This window comes from Mchenga conophoros, linkage group LG15, assembly GCF_057382185.1.
Source record: "Mchenga conophoros isolate Kocher_MC1m ecotype Shallow Benthic linkage group LG15, M_conophoros_male_GT1.1, whole genome shotgun sequence".
Classification (NCBI taxonomy): Eukaryota; Metazoa; Chordata; class Actinopteri; order Cichliformes; family Cichlidae; genus Mchenga; species Mchenga conophoros.
Window position 1 is genome coordinate 40,427,939 of NC_140540.1, and position 20,737 is coordinate 40,448,675.

A 20,737-nucleotide genomic window follows, 5' to 3' on the forward strand; every position below is an offset into this window, starting at 1 on the left:
GTTGCAGTCAGGTTCAATCTTGACCGACACCTAATTTCTTTATATTTTGCCAGAAAAATAAGAAACAGGTTTATTGAAACACATGCAAACATAAACGGAGATGCAGTAGATGAAGCAAAAACATCTGAAATTAGGAGTCTGTACAGCACTGTAGTTTGCACTCCCTATGCTCATATAAAGACTATAAACTTTTTTCTTCTAAATATAAAGAACAGTTTTGAGTTTCCACCTTTATGAATTACATTTACATTATGCTTTTTTTGTTTTTACGCAAATGCGCTGTATATTGTGTGGACAGCATATTGTTTTTTTTGTTTTTCTTCCTTTTGCATATGTCACACATAAATTTTAATATTAGAAAAAGATCATCAGAGTAAATAAAAAATAAGGTTTTTAAATGATGATTTCCTTTAAGTGAAATTAAGTGAAATAAGCTCTTCAAACCTGCCCGTGTAGGGTTGGAGAGTGAAAAAGTAATTTAGAAGTAAACCTAATACCAGCCTTGGTATCAAGATCTGTGCCTCCTTGAAGGGGTCTTTTCATTTCCTCAGTAATAAGAAAGTTTGGATGGTTCAGCTCAACATGTACAATAGTGATAAGTTTAAAAGTTTAAATTCAGTTACTTTAATGCAGGATGTTTTCTGTCTGAACGTGCTTTGCTTTAAATTTAAAAGAATATCTTTATAGAAGGATGCTCTATGCACCGTGTGCGCAGCGCAAAGGACTGATCAGTCAGCTGCTTCCACTGAGGAACTAAAGATCCCGTTAACATAGTTTTGTTCTTAAGGAGGAAAATAGTTCTTCTGTTTATTCCTACATGCTTTAGTTGCTTCACCGTTTGAATATATTTAAAGATCCATCCATCCATCGTCTTCCACTTATCCGGGGCCAGGTTGTGGGAGCAGCAGCCTAAGCAGAGAAGCCCAGACCGCCCTCCCCCCAGCCACCTCCTCCAGCTTGTCCGGGGGAACACCAAGGCGTTCCCAGGCCAGCCGAGAGATATGATCTCTCCAGCGTGTCCTGGGTCTGCCCCGGGGCCTCCTCCCGGTGCTGCAGACCCCCCTGTGAATTGCTACCTTATCGTAGTGGAGGGGTTTGTGTGTCCCAGGAATCCCAGGGGCTATGTTGTCCACGGGCTTCTGCTCCCTGGTAGGGTCTGCCATGGCAAATTGGTCCTGGGTGAGGGACCAGACAAAGAGTGATTCAGAAGACCCCTATGAGAAGAACACTTCACCCCGCCTAGGGTTACCAGGACCCTGCCCTGGAGCCAGGCCCAGGGAAGGTGCCCGAGAGCGAGCGTCTGGTGGCCAGGACTTAGTCCCTAAAAAGGGACATGGGTCCATCTTCCTGCAGGCCCACCACCCGCAGGAGGCATCGTAGGGGTCAGGTACATTGTGTGCCGGGCGGCGTCCAGGAGCGGAGCACCTGGCAGACCGATCCCCGGCTACCAAGACTATGTTTAAAGAGTTTCCTCAACAATAAACTGGATGAGCTTATGAAATCCAGTTTGGCTTATAAACATTACAAAAAGGAGCTCAGAGATGTGACTTTGTCAGACTTCAACTATGAGTTGTTTTACCAAAGAGACGTTTCCCCTTTTACAGTCAACATGTGGTTTCATTGTAAAATTAAGACCTGACCAGTACAGTAATCAGGTGTGAACAGTACTTGATGCTGTAACGAGGGCAGTTTGCATAATTAAAAATCAGCAACACAAAAAACATTAACATACAGTACATATATAAATAATACGAGGACAAGTAAAGTAGCTGATCTGTCAAGGTTGGCAAAAAATAAAAATCTATAAACATTCTGAAACATTTAATTGCTGACAGAGTCATTTCAGTATTTTCCCGTCATGTGACAACATCTCATGACTTCCCATTTTTGCATCTAAAAGCAGATGTGCTGGTTTCACAATCAGAAAGCAGCAGATTTCAGATTTCCCTTTCGTCAGTCGCTGCCGTGTTGACTTCAGCTGCAGGAGTCACTCAGGATGATCTCACGCTTTAGTTTATCCTCACAGATTTTTGTGCTTTTGTGTTGCACAGTTTGTGGTGCTGACATTTCATGTAGAAATGAAGAAGGCGAGGCAGTCGATTGGTGAGTTAATATGATATTTTTAAATATTAATGCCTCCAAATTCATACTGATGATTAATTCCTTCAATTTTCCCAAGAAAAGACACGTGGTTTTCTGTCTCTTTCCTTCTAAGGTTTATCGTCTACAAACTGCCTAAATACAGAATCGATGACATCGGCAGTGGGGTGGAGTACATGTACTTGGATTCATCAAAAGAAGGCTGGGAAATGAGTAAATACACGATTAACTCCAGCCAAGGAGCCATAACAAACACACTGAACCAGCTTTACATGGGAAAAGAGTACAAGGTGAGATTATTCCGTCTTTTTGTGGGTTTTTATATGATGAGTGAGACTTTAGTTTGTTAATGGGAATTATCAGAGATAATGCTCGTGCCAGTTTGCTGAGTAGGAACTCTTTTATTTAATATGAGGAACTGAGTTGACACTGAACAGTCAGAAACAACACAAACTACCAGTTTGGAGTGTATGTAAGTCTGGCGTTTATGTAAGATCTTAAAGTAATCAGGACAAATAAACTAGGTGTCAGGGAAATATTTAGTTCAGTTTCCCCAGGCAGACAGAAAACAAACATTTCTCTGAAATATCTTTGCTATAAGAATGAAGCCATTAGCTGGTTATTGTGGCATTCTTCTTCTTCTTCTTTGTTCTTTCAGTTGGTCCCTTATTCCATTTGCCATTAACGTAAGCCAAAGTGTAATAAGGTGTAATAAGCATTTTGGTTTTGCAGGGCGTCCCTAATGTCACCTCTCAATTATTCTTCTTGTATAAAAGAACTTGTATAAATAACTTTCACTTGTATAAAATAACAAATGTTGTTGTTTTGGGGGTCTTTTGGCAGTCAAACACCTCAGTGTATGCACTCTATAACGACGCCCCACCAGACCTGAAATACATTCAAAAATATGGACACACTAAAGGTACGGTACAGTCGGCAGGAAGAAATCTGCTTCTTTCCTCTTCTTTTCATCTCAAGACTTTTATTCATTATTGTGACCACGCAACAAGATTGATCAGGTTTTATTCCCAGAGTTTTCACTGTCAGCAGAAAATATAGCAGCGCTATGACTGCCATAGTTTTTCTTCACTCTGTTGACACATGTGCAAAGTAAAGGTGGAATGTCCAGGAAAGTCTGTTTTACATTTTCCACCTTTAATACCACGTGGAGAGGCTGTAAAAATGGACATTTGTGGTAGTTTGACAAATTTAAGAACCTGTTATATTAAATTAAGGTAGTTATTGTGTATATATGTAGCCACACTATGTTACATGTACAAGTGCACAACTATTCCCCATGCAACAGTGCAAGTTACAGCATGTTTTGTGTCTGTGACAGTTACCGGCAGATGCATTTCCAGACTGCTAGTCAAGCTTTGGAAAAAGAAAAAATCAATAGGGTTTAGGTTTCCTCTGCCTGCAATAGGGTGTTGTAGGGGGAGGACACGGGCAAAGACCATCTGTCCGATAGCTCCAACTGCACATTTGACTCTTATCAGCAACACAACTGATGGAAATCTTTCTGCATCTGCGTGCTGGTTCGCATGTATCTGTGTGTAATTATTCCAACTTTCGTATGTTTGTGTGTGTCCTGCAGGGGCACTGCTCTTTGACTGCGCTCAAGGTTTCTGGTTGTCGCACAGCATTCCCCATTTCCCTTCCTTCCCCGAGAAAGGGTACCTATACCCGTCGTCTGGCAAAGTCAATGGCCAGACTGCACTGTGTGTGACCTACCAGTACCAACAGTTTCTTCATATAGGTGAGCTCTCATGAAGCACAGAGCGAAAATCTCCTTTTTTTCTGTGAACCCACTGAAAAAAACCTACAAATATGTAAAAAAACCCCTTTTAATAGTTGATCTATTACTTAATTACTTTGGTGTCGTATGAATGAGGGAGATTCTTTACCAACAGGAAATACTGTAAAATCCTGGTAAATGTTCAAAATTATGCACTCCTTCACATTTTCCACAGCCTAATGGTGGGCCGGACTCGGCTGGGCCGATTCTGGACCCCGAGCCTTATATTCAGCACCCCTGGTTTAATGCAAAGCAATCATCAGCTTTTTTCTTTTACATGCATACACACAGTTAAACATCTGGACAATAAGAGAATTTTTGTAATTTTGCCTCCGTTCACGATCACGATGTAATTTGAATCAAGATGTGAAATCCAGACTTTCAGCTTTAATTCAAGGTGATGAACTGTTTGTTCAATTGTTGAATTACAGGCAGTTTTATACACGTCTCCCCATTTAACGGTACATAAAGATTCAAAAATCATTTTAAATGTGCGCAGAGTTTTAAATTATTTGGAGTTTTTATGCTGCTCTGCTTTTTTCTGGATTTCTCACTGAGCAAATGTGTAAAATGAAATTTTAAGGTTATTAATAAGGTGATTTGTTTCTTTTGTTTGGAAACCCCACATTGCACACAAGTATTATAATGAACCTGTGAAATTGTTTTTGCTACGAAGCGTGTCTGAGGGAAACTTTAGGGGATTTCCTCACACGTGTTCAGCTACTCGGAATTATTCTGTGTTTCTGTGGTGATCATAACAGTTTCACTATAATAGTATTTTATTTGAATTACTATGTTTTTTTATTAATAATCAATTTTTTCACATTTTACCAAGTTAATGTGTCAACAAAGTGCTTACAAAGAAAGACTGGAGGACATTTAATTTAGCTAAATGTAATATCTGCTATATAAAAAGCCTTGAATGCGAAAATTCGATATTTGCCAAGAATTTAATTAATAAACTTGATGAGACTAACAGTAAAGAATCAACATCAGTGTCATTATCGTAAATGCTCATTGCGGCTGTAAGGAATACTCTCGCTATACGACCATCAGCAGGTTGGATGCATCAGCAGGGATGATGAGACAGAGTACCGGGCTGTGGTCGACTCCTTTGTCACGTGGTGTGAGCAGAATCATCTGCAGCTCAACGTGGCAAAGACCAAGGAACTGATCGTGGACTTCAGGAAGACCAGGAAACACTTGACCCCTGTTTCAATCCAGGGGGTCAGTGTTGACATTGTGGAGGACTATAAATACCTTGGAGTACACATTGACAATAAACTGGACTGGGCTAAAAACACCACAGCACTTTACAGGAAGGGCCAGAGTCGTCTCTATTTTTTGAGGCGACTGAGGTCCTTCAACATCTGCCAGAAAATGCTGAGGATTTTCTATGAGTCTGTGGTGGCCAGTGCGATCCTCTATGCTGTTGCATGCTGGGGGAGCAGGCTGAGGGTCGCAGATGCCAACAGACTTAATAAACTGATCCGTAAGGCCAGTAATGTTGTGGGGATGGAGCTGGACTCCCTCAAGGTGGTGTCGGAGAGGCGGATGCTGTCCAAGATAAAGACAATGTTGGATAACACCTCCCACCCACTCCATGACATGCTGGTCAGTCACAGGAGCTCGTTCAGTGAGAGACTGAGATTACCGAAAAGCACCACTGAACGACACAGGAAATCATTCCTGCCTGTGGCCATCTCCCTGTACAACGCATCCACTTAACACACTGTTTGCTGCTACAACTACACATGTTTCTTTTCCAACTATTTATTTATGAGTGACTTATGTATGTATGTATGTATATATATGTATATATTGTACTATTCTTAGTTAGCGTATTGCCTGTCTTGTCTTAATGTTGGTTTAAAATGGAGCACTGTAACAAAAAATAATTTCCCCCAGGGATCAATAAAGTATTCTGATTCTGATTCTGATTCTGATCTAATATACATCATCTCTTATTTCTCTCCTCTTCAATCTCCAGCAAAGCAGTTGGTCTACCTTTACCCACGTTTCTATAACTGCTCTGTTCCTGCTGCATTCTCGGCTGACCTGCCACAGCTGGCCCAGTTATGTGCGGACTCCAAACCACAGCTGTCCTCCAATAAGAGAATGGAGCAGCTTTTTTCAGCTGGAGGGGAAAAGTTTGTCAGTTTTGCTAAATCTGAAAACTTTGTGGATGGTAAGATACCCCGCATGCCCTTTTTTAAACTTTTAGGCATTTACTTGCTCATCGTGTACATTTTAGAAGAGCAGACTTCTTTCCTGTAGCCTGCTGCCATGTTTGCACATTTCACTCGTCGACCACAGTCACTGATTATCAGGCGCAGACACGCTATCGTCGCTGCACAGTGACGTGCATTATCACGTCCCAGCCGGGGCTTTCAAAGTATACTCACAGCTGCTTTGACTTTTGGATCTTAGTTACATGCAGTATTTTGTTTCTCAGTTTGTGTATATGTATATTTTTATTATTTAGAGAGAATAATAGAATAGAATAGAATAGAATTCAACTTTATTGTCATTGCACATGCACAGGTACAGGGCAACGAAATGCAGTTTGCATCCATCCAGAAGTGCTTTAGTGATATAGATATATTACAATATATATTAGCAATAATATAGATATGTGAGTATATTACAGAAATGGGTCTATTATGGTATGTTATAATGTACACGGTATGAAGTATGTTATGAATATTCTATAACTATAAGTATGTACAGGCTGTAGTGAGTACAAGCTATGTACAGGCTATGTACAGGATATAAATATGAAAAACTATACAGAATATGAAATAAATAACTTTACAGAATCTGAGATATACAGCTATACAGAAATGGGAACTATGCAAGTTGTAAACAGTTGTAGGATTAAAGATTATTGAATGTACAGAATGATTATTTACACAGAGCTATACAGTAGTGCAGTTAAGATAAGTGAGGGTGTAGATAGTTTCTACAGAGGCTATATAAAGTGCTAGTGGTTGTGAGTGGTGGTTCAGTCCATGTTATTATTGTGTTTGAGGGTACAGTTGTCCATTGTGGGTGTGTGTATGTTCAGTCCATGAGTTTAACGTGGGTCAGATGTCAGGAGGCAGAGTTCAGGAGTCTGACAGCTGTGGGGAAGAAGCTGTTCCAGTACCTGGTGGTCTTAGTCCGGAGGCTCCTGTGGCGCCTCCCAGAGGGCAGGAGGGTGAAGAGTCCATGCGATGGGTGACTGGGGTCTTTGATGATTTTCCCAGCCCTTTTCAGACACCGCTTCCTGTAGATGTCTTTTATGGCAGGAAGTGGTGCTCCGGCGATGCGCTGGGCAGTTTTCACGACCCTCTGCAACGCCTTCCGGTCCGAGGCAGAGCAGTTCCCGTACCAGACTGTTATACAGTTGGTCAGGATGCTCTCGATGGTGCAGCGATAGAAGTTCACCAGGATGTCTGAGGACAGGTGGTTCTTCCTCAGAGTCCTCAAGAAGAAGAGGCGCTGGTGAGCCTTCTTGACCAGCTTGGAGCAGTTGGTCGTCCAGGTGAGATCCTCGGAGATGTGGACTCCCAGGAACTTGAAGCTGCTCACACGCTCCACAGCCGTCCCCTTAATGTGGATGGGTGGATGTGGGTCAGCATTCCTCCTGTAGTCCACGATGAGCTCCTTGGTCTTCTCGGTGTTAAGCAGCAGGTTGTTTCTGTCGCACCACTCAGCCAGACGATCCACCTCCTCCCTGTAGGCGGCCTCATCGTTGTCACTGATGAGGCCAATCACCGTGGTGTCATCTGCAAACTTAATGATGGTGTTGGAACCACCAGCAGGTCTGCAGTCATGGGTGAAGAGGGAGTAGAGGAAAGGGCTCATCACACATCCTTGTGGTACACCGGTGTTCATCATGATTGTAGATGAGCAGCGGTTATCCAGCCGGACATGTTGGGGGCGGTTGGTCAGGAAGTCTAGTAACCATTTGCAGATGAGGGAACTGATGCCCAGGTCTGTCAGTTTCCTGATGAGTTGTGAGGGGTGGATTGTATTGAACGCTGAACTGAAGTCTATAAACAGCATTCTGGCGTAGGTGTTGTTGTTGTCCAGGTGTGAGAGGACAGAGTGCAGTGCGATGGAGACTGCATCCTCTGTGCTCCTGTTCCGGCGGTATGCGAATTGGTGGGGGTCCAGGGTGGGGGGGAGACAGGATTTGAAGTGTGCTAGGACCAGTCGCTCTAAGCACTTAGTGATGATGGGGGTGAGTGCTACTGGGCGGTAATCATTGAGGCAAGATGGGTTGGAGTTTTTGGGTGTCGGGACGATGGAGGTGGATTTGAAGCAGGCCGGTACCACAGCGTGGGCCAAGGACAGATTGAATATGTCTGTCAGCACTCCTGCAAGCTCCCCAGAACACGCTCTGAGAACACGCCCGGGGATGCCATCAGGGCCTGCAGCCTTGTGGACATTGATCCTGCTCAGCACCGCTCAGCACCGCTCCTACATCGGTGGGGGAGAGAGTCATAGGCTCTCCACACAAAGGTTTATTTATGCATGAAAACAACACAGAGCTCACAATGTATTTATTTTACCATAATCATACATAATGCAAAAGGAAGTGTGAGCTTATCACGTTTGCATTTCCTTTATTCTCATATAATTTGGCAAATTGCCAAAACAACTTGAAAAATGCTATTTAATGGTATAAAAACATTATACGTTTCATTTAGCACAATGATTCGAGTACAGACTACTCTAGTACCTGACATGTTTTTCTGTTGGCTTTCATTCAGATATCTACACAGGCTGGGTGGCTCAGGAACTGGGCGCCGACCTTTTAGTGGAGTCCTGGCAGAGACAAGGTCACGACCTGCCCTCCAACTGCTCACTGGCCAAACACACCATGAACATTAAGAAAATCCAGCTTCCCAGATCAATCCTGTTTTATTCGCACTACGACCACTCAAAGTGGTGCGTGTCACGACTTTATGAGGACCAGGTGACCTGCCTGGGAGACCTAAACAGAGAGATGGGCCAGCTGTGGCGAGGTGGCGGTCTGATCTGTTCCTCCAACCCTTTGATTTATAAGGCCTTCAGGCAGGTGGTGGATTGGTACATTCAGTGCTAATTGAGAAGGAAAAGCAAAGTGATTAAGAATCAGTGTGACACTGGCTGACAGTGGCAGAGCGAGACACTATGATTCTGTCTCCAGGGTTGACTGCTATGTAGAAGTAACATAGAGACTCACATATAATAATGTATGTGTATAATTGAATTCAGTTTTATATATACAGCTCCAAATCACAACAACAGTCACCCGAAGGTGCTTTATATTGTAAGGTCGACCCTACAACAATACATACAACAATCATATGACACCTTATGATCAAGCACTTTGGCGACAGTGGGAAGGAAAAACTCCCTTTTAACAGGAAGAAACCTCCAGCAGAACCAGGCTCAGGGAGGGGCGGGGCCATCTGCTGCGACCAATAATAATGTATTTACAATTTAAACTGGTGAATAAGCTTTTGAAAAATAGCAGTGACTGCATGTTAATTATGTGGTGGATACACTTAGTTATCCACCTTTGTTTGAGTTAAAGCAGCTGTATGGAACCAGCAGCCCACAAGTATAAATAGATTTAAAAAAATAATACTTTCAATTCAATAAAACAAAACAGAAATAAGGTTAGTAAGACTGTAGATCACAGCCGCACATTGTTTCAGGAGATGTCAGCGGCTGTGTGTTTAAACAACCATGTCTGCACAATGTCTGCACAATGTCTTGTTCCTTTTACAAAAGGAGCAAGAGACAAAATCATTGATCTATGTCGCTTCCTTTCATCCAGCAGAGATGAAACTATAACACTATTAGTGCTACAGATAAAAGGTTTTGTAATTTTCTTTTGAATCTTTGGGTGTTTGTATTCATATTATTTTAGCACAGTGTGTGCACTTGTGTTATGATGCTACATATTTGAAGTTGTTTTTACGTTTTATAAGTTCTGCAATAAATATATGGAACCATATGTTGTAGTATGATGTGCAACATAATAAAGACTGACAACATTAAAATCTGGTCTACTGCTCAGTGAGACTGAGGTACATGTAGTCTAATGGAATCTATTTTATTTTATTTTGTTTTATTTGGTGCCTCTGGAGTAGTCATCATCATGTTTGTTCAGTTTCTATTTCCACTGAAGAGGCACTTGGCCTGTAACTGTGTGTGCGTTTAGTGTTTGGGGTAAATAGTGTCACCTACTGGCCAGACCAGGTGACTCATACAATTCATTCAAATGATTTTCCAACTATCTACAATTCGATACTACTCATGCAAACTAGAGCAGGCAGTAGAGAAGAAAGAGTACAACTAAAATCCAGTAAAGTGCAATAAGTAATATGTATTATAGACAGTCGTGTGAAAAGGAGAGTACAGCCTCTTTCAACAACAAGCTTTTGTTTATCAGGGGCATATTTAAAAAACACATCTGGTCCTCAGCAGGTCTTAAAATTAAGTTAATACAGTGTCAAATGAACAAAGGTGAAGAAAACTAAGTCAAAATGCAGAAACAGCAAATGAAGAACTCAGTATGCTCTCAATGCTTTCATAGGAGTTAAGAAGGTAAGATCAGGTAACATAATGGCAAGAAAGAAAACATCAGCAATGATAGAGAAGCAAATGTTTCTGCTCATCAATCTGGGAAGAGATATGAGAAATTATACAGTGAGAAAATGGAAAATGTTTAAGACAGCTGACAATCTTCCCAACAGTGGATATCGAAGCAAATTCACCCCAAGGTCAGACTGTTCAGTGCGCAGAGAAACTGCAAAACACTCGTGAGCTACATCTCCTGCTCTACAGGCCTCGGTTACCATGGCAGATTTTTAAAGTTCATGGCAGCACAGTTAGAAAACAAGCCGTGCTTGCTCAGCAAGCCATGAATACAAGTTATACATTCAGTCGTTTTGTTGCTTAGAAAAAGAAAAAGCCTTTTCTCTCTGAACTGAACAGCTTAGCTTTACAATGTTGCCTCTGAATAAACCACAAGACTTCTAGAACAGTGTCCTTTGGACAGACAAGGCCAAAGTGGACATGTTTGTCCATAATGCACAGCGCCATTTTTGGCAAAAACCAAACATAGCATATCAGCACAAACAGATCATGTCACCTATCAAGCATGGAGGTAGACAGGTGATGACAGGATCTGGGCTTCTTCCAGTCACCGAGTGGACGATGAAGGTCTGAGGTCGTCTGCCTGACAGCTTGGACTAGGTTGAGATCGGGTGATGCAACAGGACAACAACCATATTCAAAGCAGCAAATCAAGAACAGAATGAGTGTAAAAATAAATAAATAAATCACGGTGGCCAAATCTCAATCCAGGCAGTCAACCTGACTGAAATACTGTGGCGTGACTTTGAGAAAGCTGTGCAACAAATGCCCACAAACCTCAGTGAACTGAGGAAATGTTGTAAAGAAAAGTGGGTTAAAATGACTCCACAGTGACGTGAAAGACTGATAAAGTCATACAGAAAATGATTATGTCAACTTATTGCTGGTAAAGGTGGAGAATTATTTTTTTTGCACGCTGTTTCCGAATTCTGGTTTTGTTTTAGTTCAATAAAAAATGTTCTTGTTCATCTCAAATTGTATTTATGTAATGATAAGACAAGCTAAGGGTCTAAGTCCATTTTTTACTTGAACTGAACTTTCTTTTTCACCTGACTCTGACATATTTCTACATGTACACTATGTGCATGAGAAAACTGGTTCTAAGAGCGCAGCAAACAATTTTGTTAACTGATTGAGGATCTGGATGCTTAAAATGTTGCCATGTGGTTGCAGTAATTGAGATTGTGCTAAACCATGCATCAGTTTCACAATGACTACACTTTCTCAGAAACATAAGAAAAACAAAGTCACATACATATTCTTTCAAAAAGCAAGTCAAACTGGAACATGCAGGGCTCAGACGGCACAAAGCCTCGTGACAGCGTCACCTGGTCAAAACAGGCATGGCAACATTGTAAAAAACAAAAAAGGAAGATCTATGGTGACGGCTTTGAGCAACAAGGAAGTTGTTGCTGACACATCGAATGCAGATATGGGTGACGGTTTCAGTTAGCAGTAGATGTGACAAAGCAGCTTTGTGAAACACATCTAAAGCTCACTGAGAAGGAAAATGGAAACAAGTAGATATGTAAGTAAATGTTTACATATTTCAAAATATATTCTACAAATAATAACAACTGACCCGGGTGTGTTGCATAATACTGAGATGATCTATTTACATAAACAGGCTGAACACAAAGTAAATGCATAGTTATCCTGTGTATAAAAACACAGTACATGAGTACCGTGTGTCATAGCTTATCAAACACAATGTGAACAGAATATTACCACATGAAACTAGTATTGATGCATTTATCATGACCCTAGATTACACCCACCAATAAGCATGCTATTATAAAATGCAACAAACTATTTTATACTGCTGCATGATTTGGCATTATTGGCATTATAATACAATGTCCATGGTGTGTTTGACTTGCAAATATATTTTTCAGTAGTGGACGACTGACCTCTTGTAAGCTGAGGAAGTGGCTTGACAGAAATGCAGAAGTCTTACACACTTACAGATTGTTTACATCAAGGATCTTTACTTATAGCGTCCAACATATAGCTACAATAAGAAAGTGAGGATGTGTGGGATCACAACAGAAAACCTGATAATGCAGCGTTCATAAAACAAACACAGATTAGGTCACGTGATGACAAGTTTTCCAGATAAGACTGTAAACCCTGTTCATATTTAGAGATGTTTAGAGTCTATATTGTGTTACTCAAAACTGAATGATTGAGGTAGATCTTGAGTTGTATTGCCGCTGTGATGAACTGATACATCTTTCACCATTTTATAAACTAAAGCGTGTTGGGGGGGCAGAAATGTCAGAAGGAGAAACGGAAAATTTGTAACTTCATAGGCTGCCACGCTGGGAGGCTGTGTTTGGTAAATGATGTGAGCAGAGACGTGTTACATGTGTGGTAAGTGGTGCAACTTAAGTCGTCTGTCTAAAGTAGCTCGCAGGGTTTGCAGAAGTAAAGACGTAACTGACATAAGTTTATGTCAGTCAGATAAAGTTCATCAGTGTTTAAACAGAAGCTGCAGGTTCACTGGTGGCTTTAATTGTGCTACACTGTATTAAAGACCTTCTGCTTTGTGACGGTGTTGTTGAATGCAGACAGCCTCCTGTTTTTGTGGTTCTAGCAACGGTTATGTTTGACTGTTTCAGACCAGTGTGATGGGATTCCTCTTGAGTGTTGGGATCCTTTTTCAGGGGTGTGACTCAGCGGTAAAATGCAGGAATGACAGAGGAGACGAAGTTGACTGGTTTGTAGACATTTTGAATTTCTGCCAATGGGTTTAATGTAAATGCATAAGAAAACATCTTCATCTACATTCTTTAGGTATATTTTGTACAAGCGTCCCAATGAGGATAAACTTGGATTGTCATACTTTTACATGGATGAGAGCACCAACGGATGGATACTCAGCCAAGAGAACATCAACAGTGATTCTGGCACTCTCGCAAACACCCTGAGACCTCTTTTTGACTTCTATGACAGAAAGGTGAGGTATTATAGGATATATGTCTCACTAGCATGGCACAGTGAATAATCTGAATACCATTTCAGAGTTGTTGTGGTGTTGCTCGTCTATCCAGATCGAAGGCTTTGGATACATACTCTACAGCGACCAGCCTCCAAAGCCGTATGTTGCTCCTCCATCGTTTGGTCACAGTAAAGGTGGGCACAACATTGTCTCAGCTGACGCGTCCTCTGTCTGAAAGACCCAAATGTAGCAAAGCTCAGTTTGTGTTTCTGACTTTCTACAGGAGTTGTGTTGTTGGACAAAACGTCTGGAGTTTGGCTTTCACACAGTACACCCAAATTTCCAGTATATCGCAGTAAAGCCTTCTGGCCTGATAATGGAAATGCAAACGCTCAAGCATTTATGTGCGTGACTTACCCGTATAAGCAGTTCAAAGAAATAGGTATGTCAACAGGTAAACAGCTCAAATCAGTTTCGTAGAACTAGTGAAAGTGCACTTTAACAACTTGTATCTGAATTCTTAGGAGTGCAGCTCAAGTACATCCATGCTTATTCGTATGACTTTGAAATCCCAACAACCTTTCACAATGAGCTGCGGTGTGTGGCACAGCGAGACTGCTACCCGAAAAAGGAACCCTGGTTTAGTCAGGCGACGCTGACTTCTTCACGCGGTCGTAACTTCATCAGCTTTGCAAAATACACACGCTTTGGTGATGGTAAGTGTTTTCAGAAAGAAGACATATTTCAGGAGGGATGAATTCATGTTGTATTGATCACAAACATAAGACCCTGTAGATTGACAGTAAAACACACTGTACTCTCCACAGTACGGGCAGAGCGCACTCTTAATAGTGTTGTTTTCCTGTTTTGTTTTCCATACTATTGCAGATCTTTACTCTGGTCTTGTTACAAAAAACATTAGGGGGAATCTGTATGTTAAGAGCTGGGGAAAGATGCACCACAATCGTGGTCTGCCTTCTAACTGCAATTCAAGCATCCCTAACCATGTGTACAACGTGAAAGAAGTAAAGCTTCCAAACAGGAAGGCCTTCAGTGATACTGTGGATCACTCAAAGTGGTGCGTGACTGCAGACGGTGACTGGATCTGCATCGCTGATATGAACCGAGAGGAGAGTCAGATGAAAAGAGGTGGAGGAGCAATATGCACTAATGACAGAGTAGTTGGGATGGCTTTCTATGGACTGATACGCAGTTTTGAACCATGTAAAGATCCACGCTCTGTTGGTAGACGAGAGCTGTGAAGGAACAACCCGAGTGTTGGACCAATATTATAAAAACCTCCGTTTAAATAAGCACATCAGCTCAGCTGTCCAGTCTTGACTCGTGCAGCTTTAGGTTCAGTTTGTTTCTAAAAGAAATCCAGAGATGGTTACAGAGTGCCTGCTTTTGTCCCTTCATTGTTCGCACGACTGGACCAAAATGCAGCAATCAGAGTTTTTAAATGTCTCGATCATGTTGTTTCATTTTTTTAATCTCTTATTAAGTTTTGTTTTTATTTCCTATCATGTCCTGTGAAGCGCTTTGTAACTTTGTTTTGATAGGTGCTATATAAATAAAGGCATTATCATTATTAAGAAAAATCGATGGACTATTAAAAACTTGATTTTATTACACAAACTTCTATATCTGGTAGAAAAACAGTTTCGACCTCAGGGTCCTCTGCAGTGTCCTCCGTGCACCGTTACTTCAAACTAAATGAATTAAATGTGAATGATTTAATGCTCACTTGGAACTTATTGCCAGCTGTGCAAACCAAGCTCTTGCTGCAGCTCCACACATTGAAAAGCCTTTTGTACACCCTGAACCCTGCATGTTGACGTTCCAGTGGAAGGACAGGAGGAATGCCAGATAGTACGGTGTTTGTGGCTTTGCTTGTCTGTGCATGTCTATTTTCTACTTTTTCATTTATATTTTTTGGTTTTTGACACTGAGCAACTTCCACTCGCCTCCTATGTAAAAATGCAGTTCTTGTCCTCTTTGGCAGCGTCTGCTTGCAACAGGTTTTCAGCTTTCAGCTGTTTCTGTGGCACCAAAATGTTGCACCTGTAGATTAATTTCCAGAATCTTTCCAGCTTGTTCATTTTTGTGATGCGGTGTGTTAAATGCAAAACACCTTGTCATTGGAGCTGAGGTAAACAAAAGAAAAACATTTCTTTTTTTAACAGTGCAAAAACTGACAAAAATAATGGAAGGTCTTATTTCTGAAGTTTACCATAAAGTGTCTTAATTGCATTTTTGTCAAATGATCACAGCCTCCTCTTCCTCCTTTAGTCCTGAAGGTGATGGTTAGACCTTCATCACTGATATGAACAGGCACAGTTTCACTGTCATTTCACCGGTTTTGAGCTTTCAGTTTAGATGCCCTCATTTACTGGCGTGCCATCGAGCCATATCTGGCATTTGCAGCAGTTCTTATTTGTGCCCCCACCTAATGTAAGGTTTATGCCACAGCTTCCCTAAATTAAGAGTTTTTGTAATTACAAAAACATTTGTATGTTTCTGTAATGATTAACTATGAGCTAGATCTTTAACTGAAATTATATTTCTGATGCTAAAATATAATTATTGTTATCTATGAATTTTCAAATGTATGGGTTTATTTAAAGAAGCAGAAAAACATAGTAGAGTATGTTATTATTTATTTTTAAGCCTCTACCTGCTCTAACAAAAAAAAATCAATTCAGTCTTTTTTAGCCACTTAAATTGTCTTTACAGGATTGTGAGTTTATATATGTTGTGACTTCTCCTGCCTTGTTGGCCAGTTCACTCCTGAAAAAATACCAAAAAATCTCAATGAGACTTTTTACCTGGATAAAAAAGATTACAGATTACACTGATTACAGCTTCCAACTCCTTTAAGGAAGGTTTTTTTCTGGCTCTAAATGACTTGATATCATTCATAAGAGATATGGTTGACAGATTATAGGTCAACAAGTCATTTATAACAGCTTTCCAAGAAACAACAGTGATGTGTGGAGACGTAGCAACTACAAAGGTATAAAGATCATGAGCCATATCAGAAGATACGAGAAAGAGTTCTTGAAGGAACAGCAGCATGGCTTCATGTTGAGAAAGAGAGCTACAGATTAAATGTTTGGTTTGAGAGTGCTGAGGATGAAGTGTGTAGAAAGAGCCATGTGATGTTTTTGTGAATCTGTAGAAAATATGATCTGGTGTGATACTGTATGAGGAACACCGAGGAACAGTGGAGCACCGAGGAACGGTGGAGCACCACCGAGGAGCACCGAGAAACGGTGCACATTGCTGCGCTGTGCACCGCAGCAATTTCCTAATGTTGCAAACCTGCTCAACATTTGGCAATAAAACCCTTTCTGATTCTGATTCTGATTCTGAAGCAAGGGTTTGGATTACGTCAGGGATCGTCTCCGAGCATCTTCTTGTTTGCAGTGGGGATGGATGGGTGGCCAGGTGAGGTCAGGCAGGAGTCTCTGTAGACTGTGATGCTCACAGATGACATTGTGTTCTGCAGTGAGAGTATGAAGTAGATGGATGAAAGCCTGGAGAGGTGGGGGTATGTTCTGGAGAGCAGAGGAGTGATAGCCAGTAGAAGCCAGACAGAGACGGGTGTTAACAGTGAAGATGATAGGACTAGCGGTTTGAATAACTGGGGTCAAAAAAAGCCATGGACAGTGCACAGGAGAGGTGAAATTGAGAGCGTGTAGGCTGGGTGGAGTCGGAGGACGAGTATCAGGAGGGTTTATGACAGAACATTACATAAAGCTGGGGTATTGCAAAAAACGGCTGTGTTTAGGTTCTGCTCTATTTCCCTACTTTACAGTGGGACTCTGTCTCCTCCTCACCACTAGAGGTCACACTTGTTCTTCACCGAGTCTTCATTCGGCCACTTCCTGTCCCACCGGAAGTGAATACGCGAACGGAGCTGCTGCTTCCAGTACACACACGTGAGAAACAAGCCAAAACAGACAGCAGATACAAGATGGACATTACAGAGGTCTCAACAAGTCAGGACGGCAAAGGGAAGAAGGGCAAGAAAGCGAAGAAGAAGAGCGCGGAGGTTGATGGGGAAGGCAGCGCGGGGGAGGAGAAGAAGATGGTGAAGAGCGAGCTGGCTGTTGCCTTTCCTCCCGCCTTCAGTGTGTCAGAAATCAAGAATAAACAGCGAAGACACTTCATGTTCATGAAACTCAAGCAGGAGAAGAGAAAGGTACCGATACTGGGTCATGGCTGGTAATGGGGGGAGCTTCCGGTACTTGGGACACTCACGTGCCAGTTTATTAGGTACAGCAGTTTTACGTGAGCAAAACTCCAGTGTGTTTCAGTAGAACTGTTAATGTAAGAGAATACAATAGAATACAATGATCAACATAAAAATATCAGTGTCTCGTTTTAGCACGTGTTTTTTCATTAAACGTCAACATGTTACGTCTGTCGTTAGGCTGCTTGTTTTGCTTGGGTCCAGTTTATTTAGACTCTGACTCCTTATGTGCTGCTTAACTCACCACTCACCATATTTCATTAAAGTGAAGTATAGTCAGGGTGGGTCTTCTTGTTCTTCTATTTATGAGGGAAAACAGCCAAACAAAAATCATTAGGATCAGCATTTGCTGATATTAAAGTCGGACCATAATCATTGCATCCATAAATATTAAGCACACCTGTTAATGTTAATAACTTAAGAGTAGGCTGGTAAATATCTAGTTACCTATTTATTTTGTGTCAGTATTGTGAGGCCTTTAGAGTTTTTAGTTTTTTTAAATACTGTTATTTATGTTATAATCCGGTGCATCTTCTGATGATACTTGTATGGAATCACAATAAATTTTATGTGAGGTAACAAATGGCCAGGTTTACTAGTTGTGACACACAGAAAAAGGTACATCTATAATTTTATTTAAAACATCACTGCTTATCCAGATCAGTTCTAGCAGGAGTAATCGATAAATCACTTTATTAACTTTGAAAACCTCCTTGAAGATCTATTAACTTCTAAATTTGTATTTCAGCAAAAGATGCAGCTGAGGAAAAAGAGAAGAAAAGAACGTGAAGCTTTAGGTGATAAGGTGAGTCTTCTCTTTGTTTGTTCTTCACTTATGACTGTGTTTTATGATGGCTGTGTTAATTCTACCAATAAATTGCTGTCGTGGGGATTTGATGGTAAAGAGGGGCTCAGATTAGAGCCACTAGTCCTCCAAATTAAAAGGAAGCAGTTGGTGAAGCATGTCCTACTGGGAGGGGCTGGGGGGCAGACCCAGGATATGCTGGATAGATTATGTTTTGGCTTGGGAATGCCTCTGTGTCCCCCGGAAGAATTTGAGGAGATGGCAGGAAAGAGGGAGATCTGGGCTTCTATGCTTAGACAGCAGTGACAGAGAGTGAAAGGATAAAATAAGGCAACAGCTGTAATATTTATTATTTGTACTTTATTTTATTCTGTCTCCAATGTAGGCACCACCAAAGGAGGTCCCCAAAACAATAGAAAACCAGAGGGTGTATGACGAGACAACAGTCGACCCAGAGGATGAGGAGGTATGAACTGGGCTTCATCAGATTATTGTTATCTTTATTTCTGAATTTGGATTAAGTTGCATATGTTTGTGTACGTTATATACAGATTGCTTTTGACGAGGGGACTGATGAATTCTCCGCCTACTTCAACGGGCTGACAAATCCTAAAGTGCTCATCACAACATCAGACAGGCCCAGAGGGGTGAGGGCTCCTGCTGTCATTACAGTCATTTTTATTATTCTTTTATCATTAAATATGCAGAATCTGAAAAATTATAATTTGCTGGTAAATTTTGGATCATTTGAATATTATGCAGAACAAAGAATTTTCTAAAAATCTCTTTACATATTTGAATATTCTTGACTTTGTTACAAAATCGAGCAGAACAGAAGCTACAAGCTTACTTTTAGCTTTTGTGTAAGCGTTTGAAGCTGGTTTTGTTGTTAGTTTAATTTCTGCACTAAAATAGGATTTACTGTCATAGTAGTTAATAATAGTTGGCAGCCTTCTTGGTGCTAACCACTCTTCCACCTCAAGTGTTGAACGCACAGTGATTTGTGCCACATCATCTGATTTGTGTCTTGCAGAGGACGGTGAGGTTTTGCGAGCAGCTGGCCACAGTCATCCCAAATGCCCACGTGTACTACAGAAGAGGTTTGGCCCTGAAGAGGATCATACCGCAGTGCGTCGCCAGGAACTTCACCTATCTCATGGTCATCAATGAGGATCGACAAGTGCCCAGTATCCTTAAAGGCAGCTGTGCAAGCTCTAGTTCTTTCTTTGGTCAAAAGTCTCATTTTGACCAAATACTGCTGATAATTATGAAAGTTGCACAAACCATGGAAATCTTTGATGCACTCAGCTGTTTTCTAATGCCGAGATCCTTAACCATTAATTAAAGATGGCATGGTTCTCTGTCACTTACCTGACGGGCCGACTGCACACTTCAAAGTCAGCAGTGTTCGACTACGCAAGGAGATGAAGGCAAGATGATAAGTCCAAACTCTTTTTCAAAATGATCCTACTTTCTCACCTATACTATAAACACGTGAAAAGGAAAGTACACCCTCTTTCAATTCTGAGGTTTTACATCAGGACATAGTAAAAATTTAATCTGGTCTTCAGCAGGAGATAAAATCTCAGATGAAGAACAGCACGTAATATTACTCCGTGTACTGTTTGTACAGGGGTTAAGTTACCTGCAGGCAGGTGCAGCTGATAAAATGCACTTGATTAACTGATCAATAGTCAGCGTGGGCACTCCTATAAAAGGAGAAGCATTTAGATGTGTGTTAACACAATGCCAAAACACATCAACAGTGACCTTAAAGAAGAAATTGTTGCTGCCCGAGACTTTTGGAAGGACTATACAAGTCCGTCATTCTGCTGTGAGAAAGATTATTCACAAATAGAAACGTTCAGCACGGTTCAAAGTCTTCCCAGGAAAGTGACATCGCAGCAAATTCACTGCAAGGTCAGACTGTGCGATGCTCAGACTCACTGCAAAAAAGCCAAAAGCTACATTTCAGACTGCAGGCCTCGGTTAGTAAAACATCTGAAGTCCAAAACAGTCCAGTTAGAAAAAGACTGAACAAGTATGAACTCCACAATGATGTGAGACTCATAAAGTCATGTAGAAATACATACCTCATGTTGCTGCTGCTAAAAGACACTGAATCATGTGGTGCACGCGGTGTTTCACACACTGCTTCTGCATTTTGGTTTCTTTAAAAAGAAAAAAACCAACACA

At 41.2% G+C, this 20,737-nt stretch overlaps 3 protein-coding genes across 3 annotated transcripts in view; all 3 read left to right on the top strand.

Moving 5' to 3' along the window:
- The first annotated feature begins 1,370 nt into the window (after positions 1 to 1,370).
- Positions 1,371 to 9,964, top strand: dnase2b (deoxyribonuclease II beta). The gene is made up of 6 exons (XM_085245843.1): positions 1,371 to 2,103; positions 2,216 to 2,390; positions 2,944 to 3,022; positions 3,698 to 3,859; positions 5,889 to 6,086; positions 8,659 to 9,964. The coding sequence occupies exons 1-6, from the start codon at positions 1,997 to 1,999 to the stop codon at positions 8,991 to 8,993; spliced, it is 1,056 nt and encodes a 351-aa protein (XP_085101969.1). The 5' UTR covers positions 1,371 to 1,996; the 3' UTR covers positions 8,994 to 9,964.
- Positions 9,965 to 11,938: 1,974 nt separating this feature from the next.
- On the top strand, positions 11,939 to 15,267 carry LOC146558913 (deoxyribonuclease-2-alpha-like). The gene is made up of 7 exons (XM_085246996.1): positions 11,939 to 12,065; positions 13,159 to 13,256; positions 13,334 to 13,496; positions 13,591 to 13,672; positions 13,762 to 13,920; positions 14,003 to 14,194; positions 14,367 to 15,267. Exons 1-7 carry the CDS (start codon positions 12,048 to 12,050, stop codon positions 14,738 to 14,740), a joined length of 1,086 nt encoding a protein of 361 aa, XP_085103122.1. The 5' UTR covers positions 11,939 to 12,047; the 3' UTR covers positions 14,741 to 15,267.
- Positions 15,268 to 17,346: 2,079 nt separating this feature from the next.
- The window catches only part of rpf1 (ribosome production factor 1 homolog), a 4,800-nt gene continuing 1,409 nt past the window's right edge, over positions 17,347 to 20,737 (top strand). The window contains exons 1-6 of the mRNA XM_085246775.1: positions 17,347 to 17,685; positions 18,485 to 18,541; positions 18,927 to 19,007; positions 19,093 to 19,188; positions 19,575 to 19,728; positions 19,889 to 19,971. Of these exons, the coding sequence (XP_085102901.1) occupies positions 17,458 to 17,685; positions 18,485 to 18,541; positions 18,927 to 19,007; positions 19,093 to 19,188; positions 19,575 to 19,728; positions 19,889 to 19,971 (699 nt within the window). The 5' untranslated portion in view covers positions 17,347 to 17,457. The remainder of the gene's footprint in view (positions 17,686 to 18,484; positions 18,542 to 18,926; positions 19,008 to 19,092; positions 19,189 to 19,574; positions 19,729 to 19,888; positions 19,972 to 20,737) is intronic.

Excerpts from the sequence above, each read along its gene's own strand:
- dnase2b (XM_085245843.1), top strand. The coding sequence starts at position 1,997 with ATGATCTCACGCTTTAGTTTATCCTCACAGATTTTTGTGCTTTTGTGT. Across the intron at positions 3,023-3,697 it reads AAAATATGGACACACTAAAG|GGGCACTGCTCTTTGACTGC; the intron begins GTACGGTACAGT and ends TGTGTCCTGCAG. Across the intron at positions 6,087-8,658 it reads ATCTGAAAACTTTGTGGATG|ATATCTACACAGGCTGGGTG; the intron begins GTAAGATACCCC and ends GCTTTCATTCAG.
- LOC146558913 (XM_085246996.1), top strand. Across the intron at positions 13,497-13,590 it reads TTGACTTCTATGACAGAAAG|ATCGAAGGCTTTGGATACAT; the intron begins GTGAGGTATTAT and ends TCGTCTATCCAG. Across the intron at positions 13,921-14,002 it reads TAAGCAGTTCAAAGAAATAG|GAGTGCAGCTCAAGTACATC; the intron begins GTATGTCAACAG and ends CTGAATTCTTAG.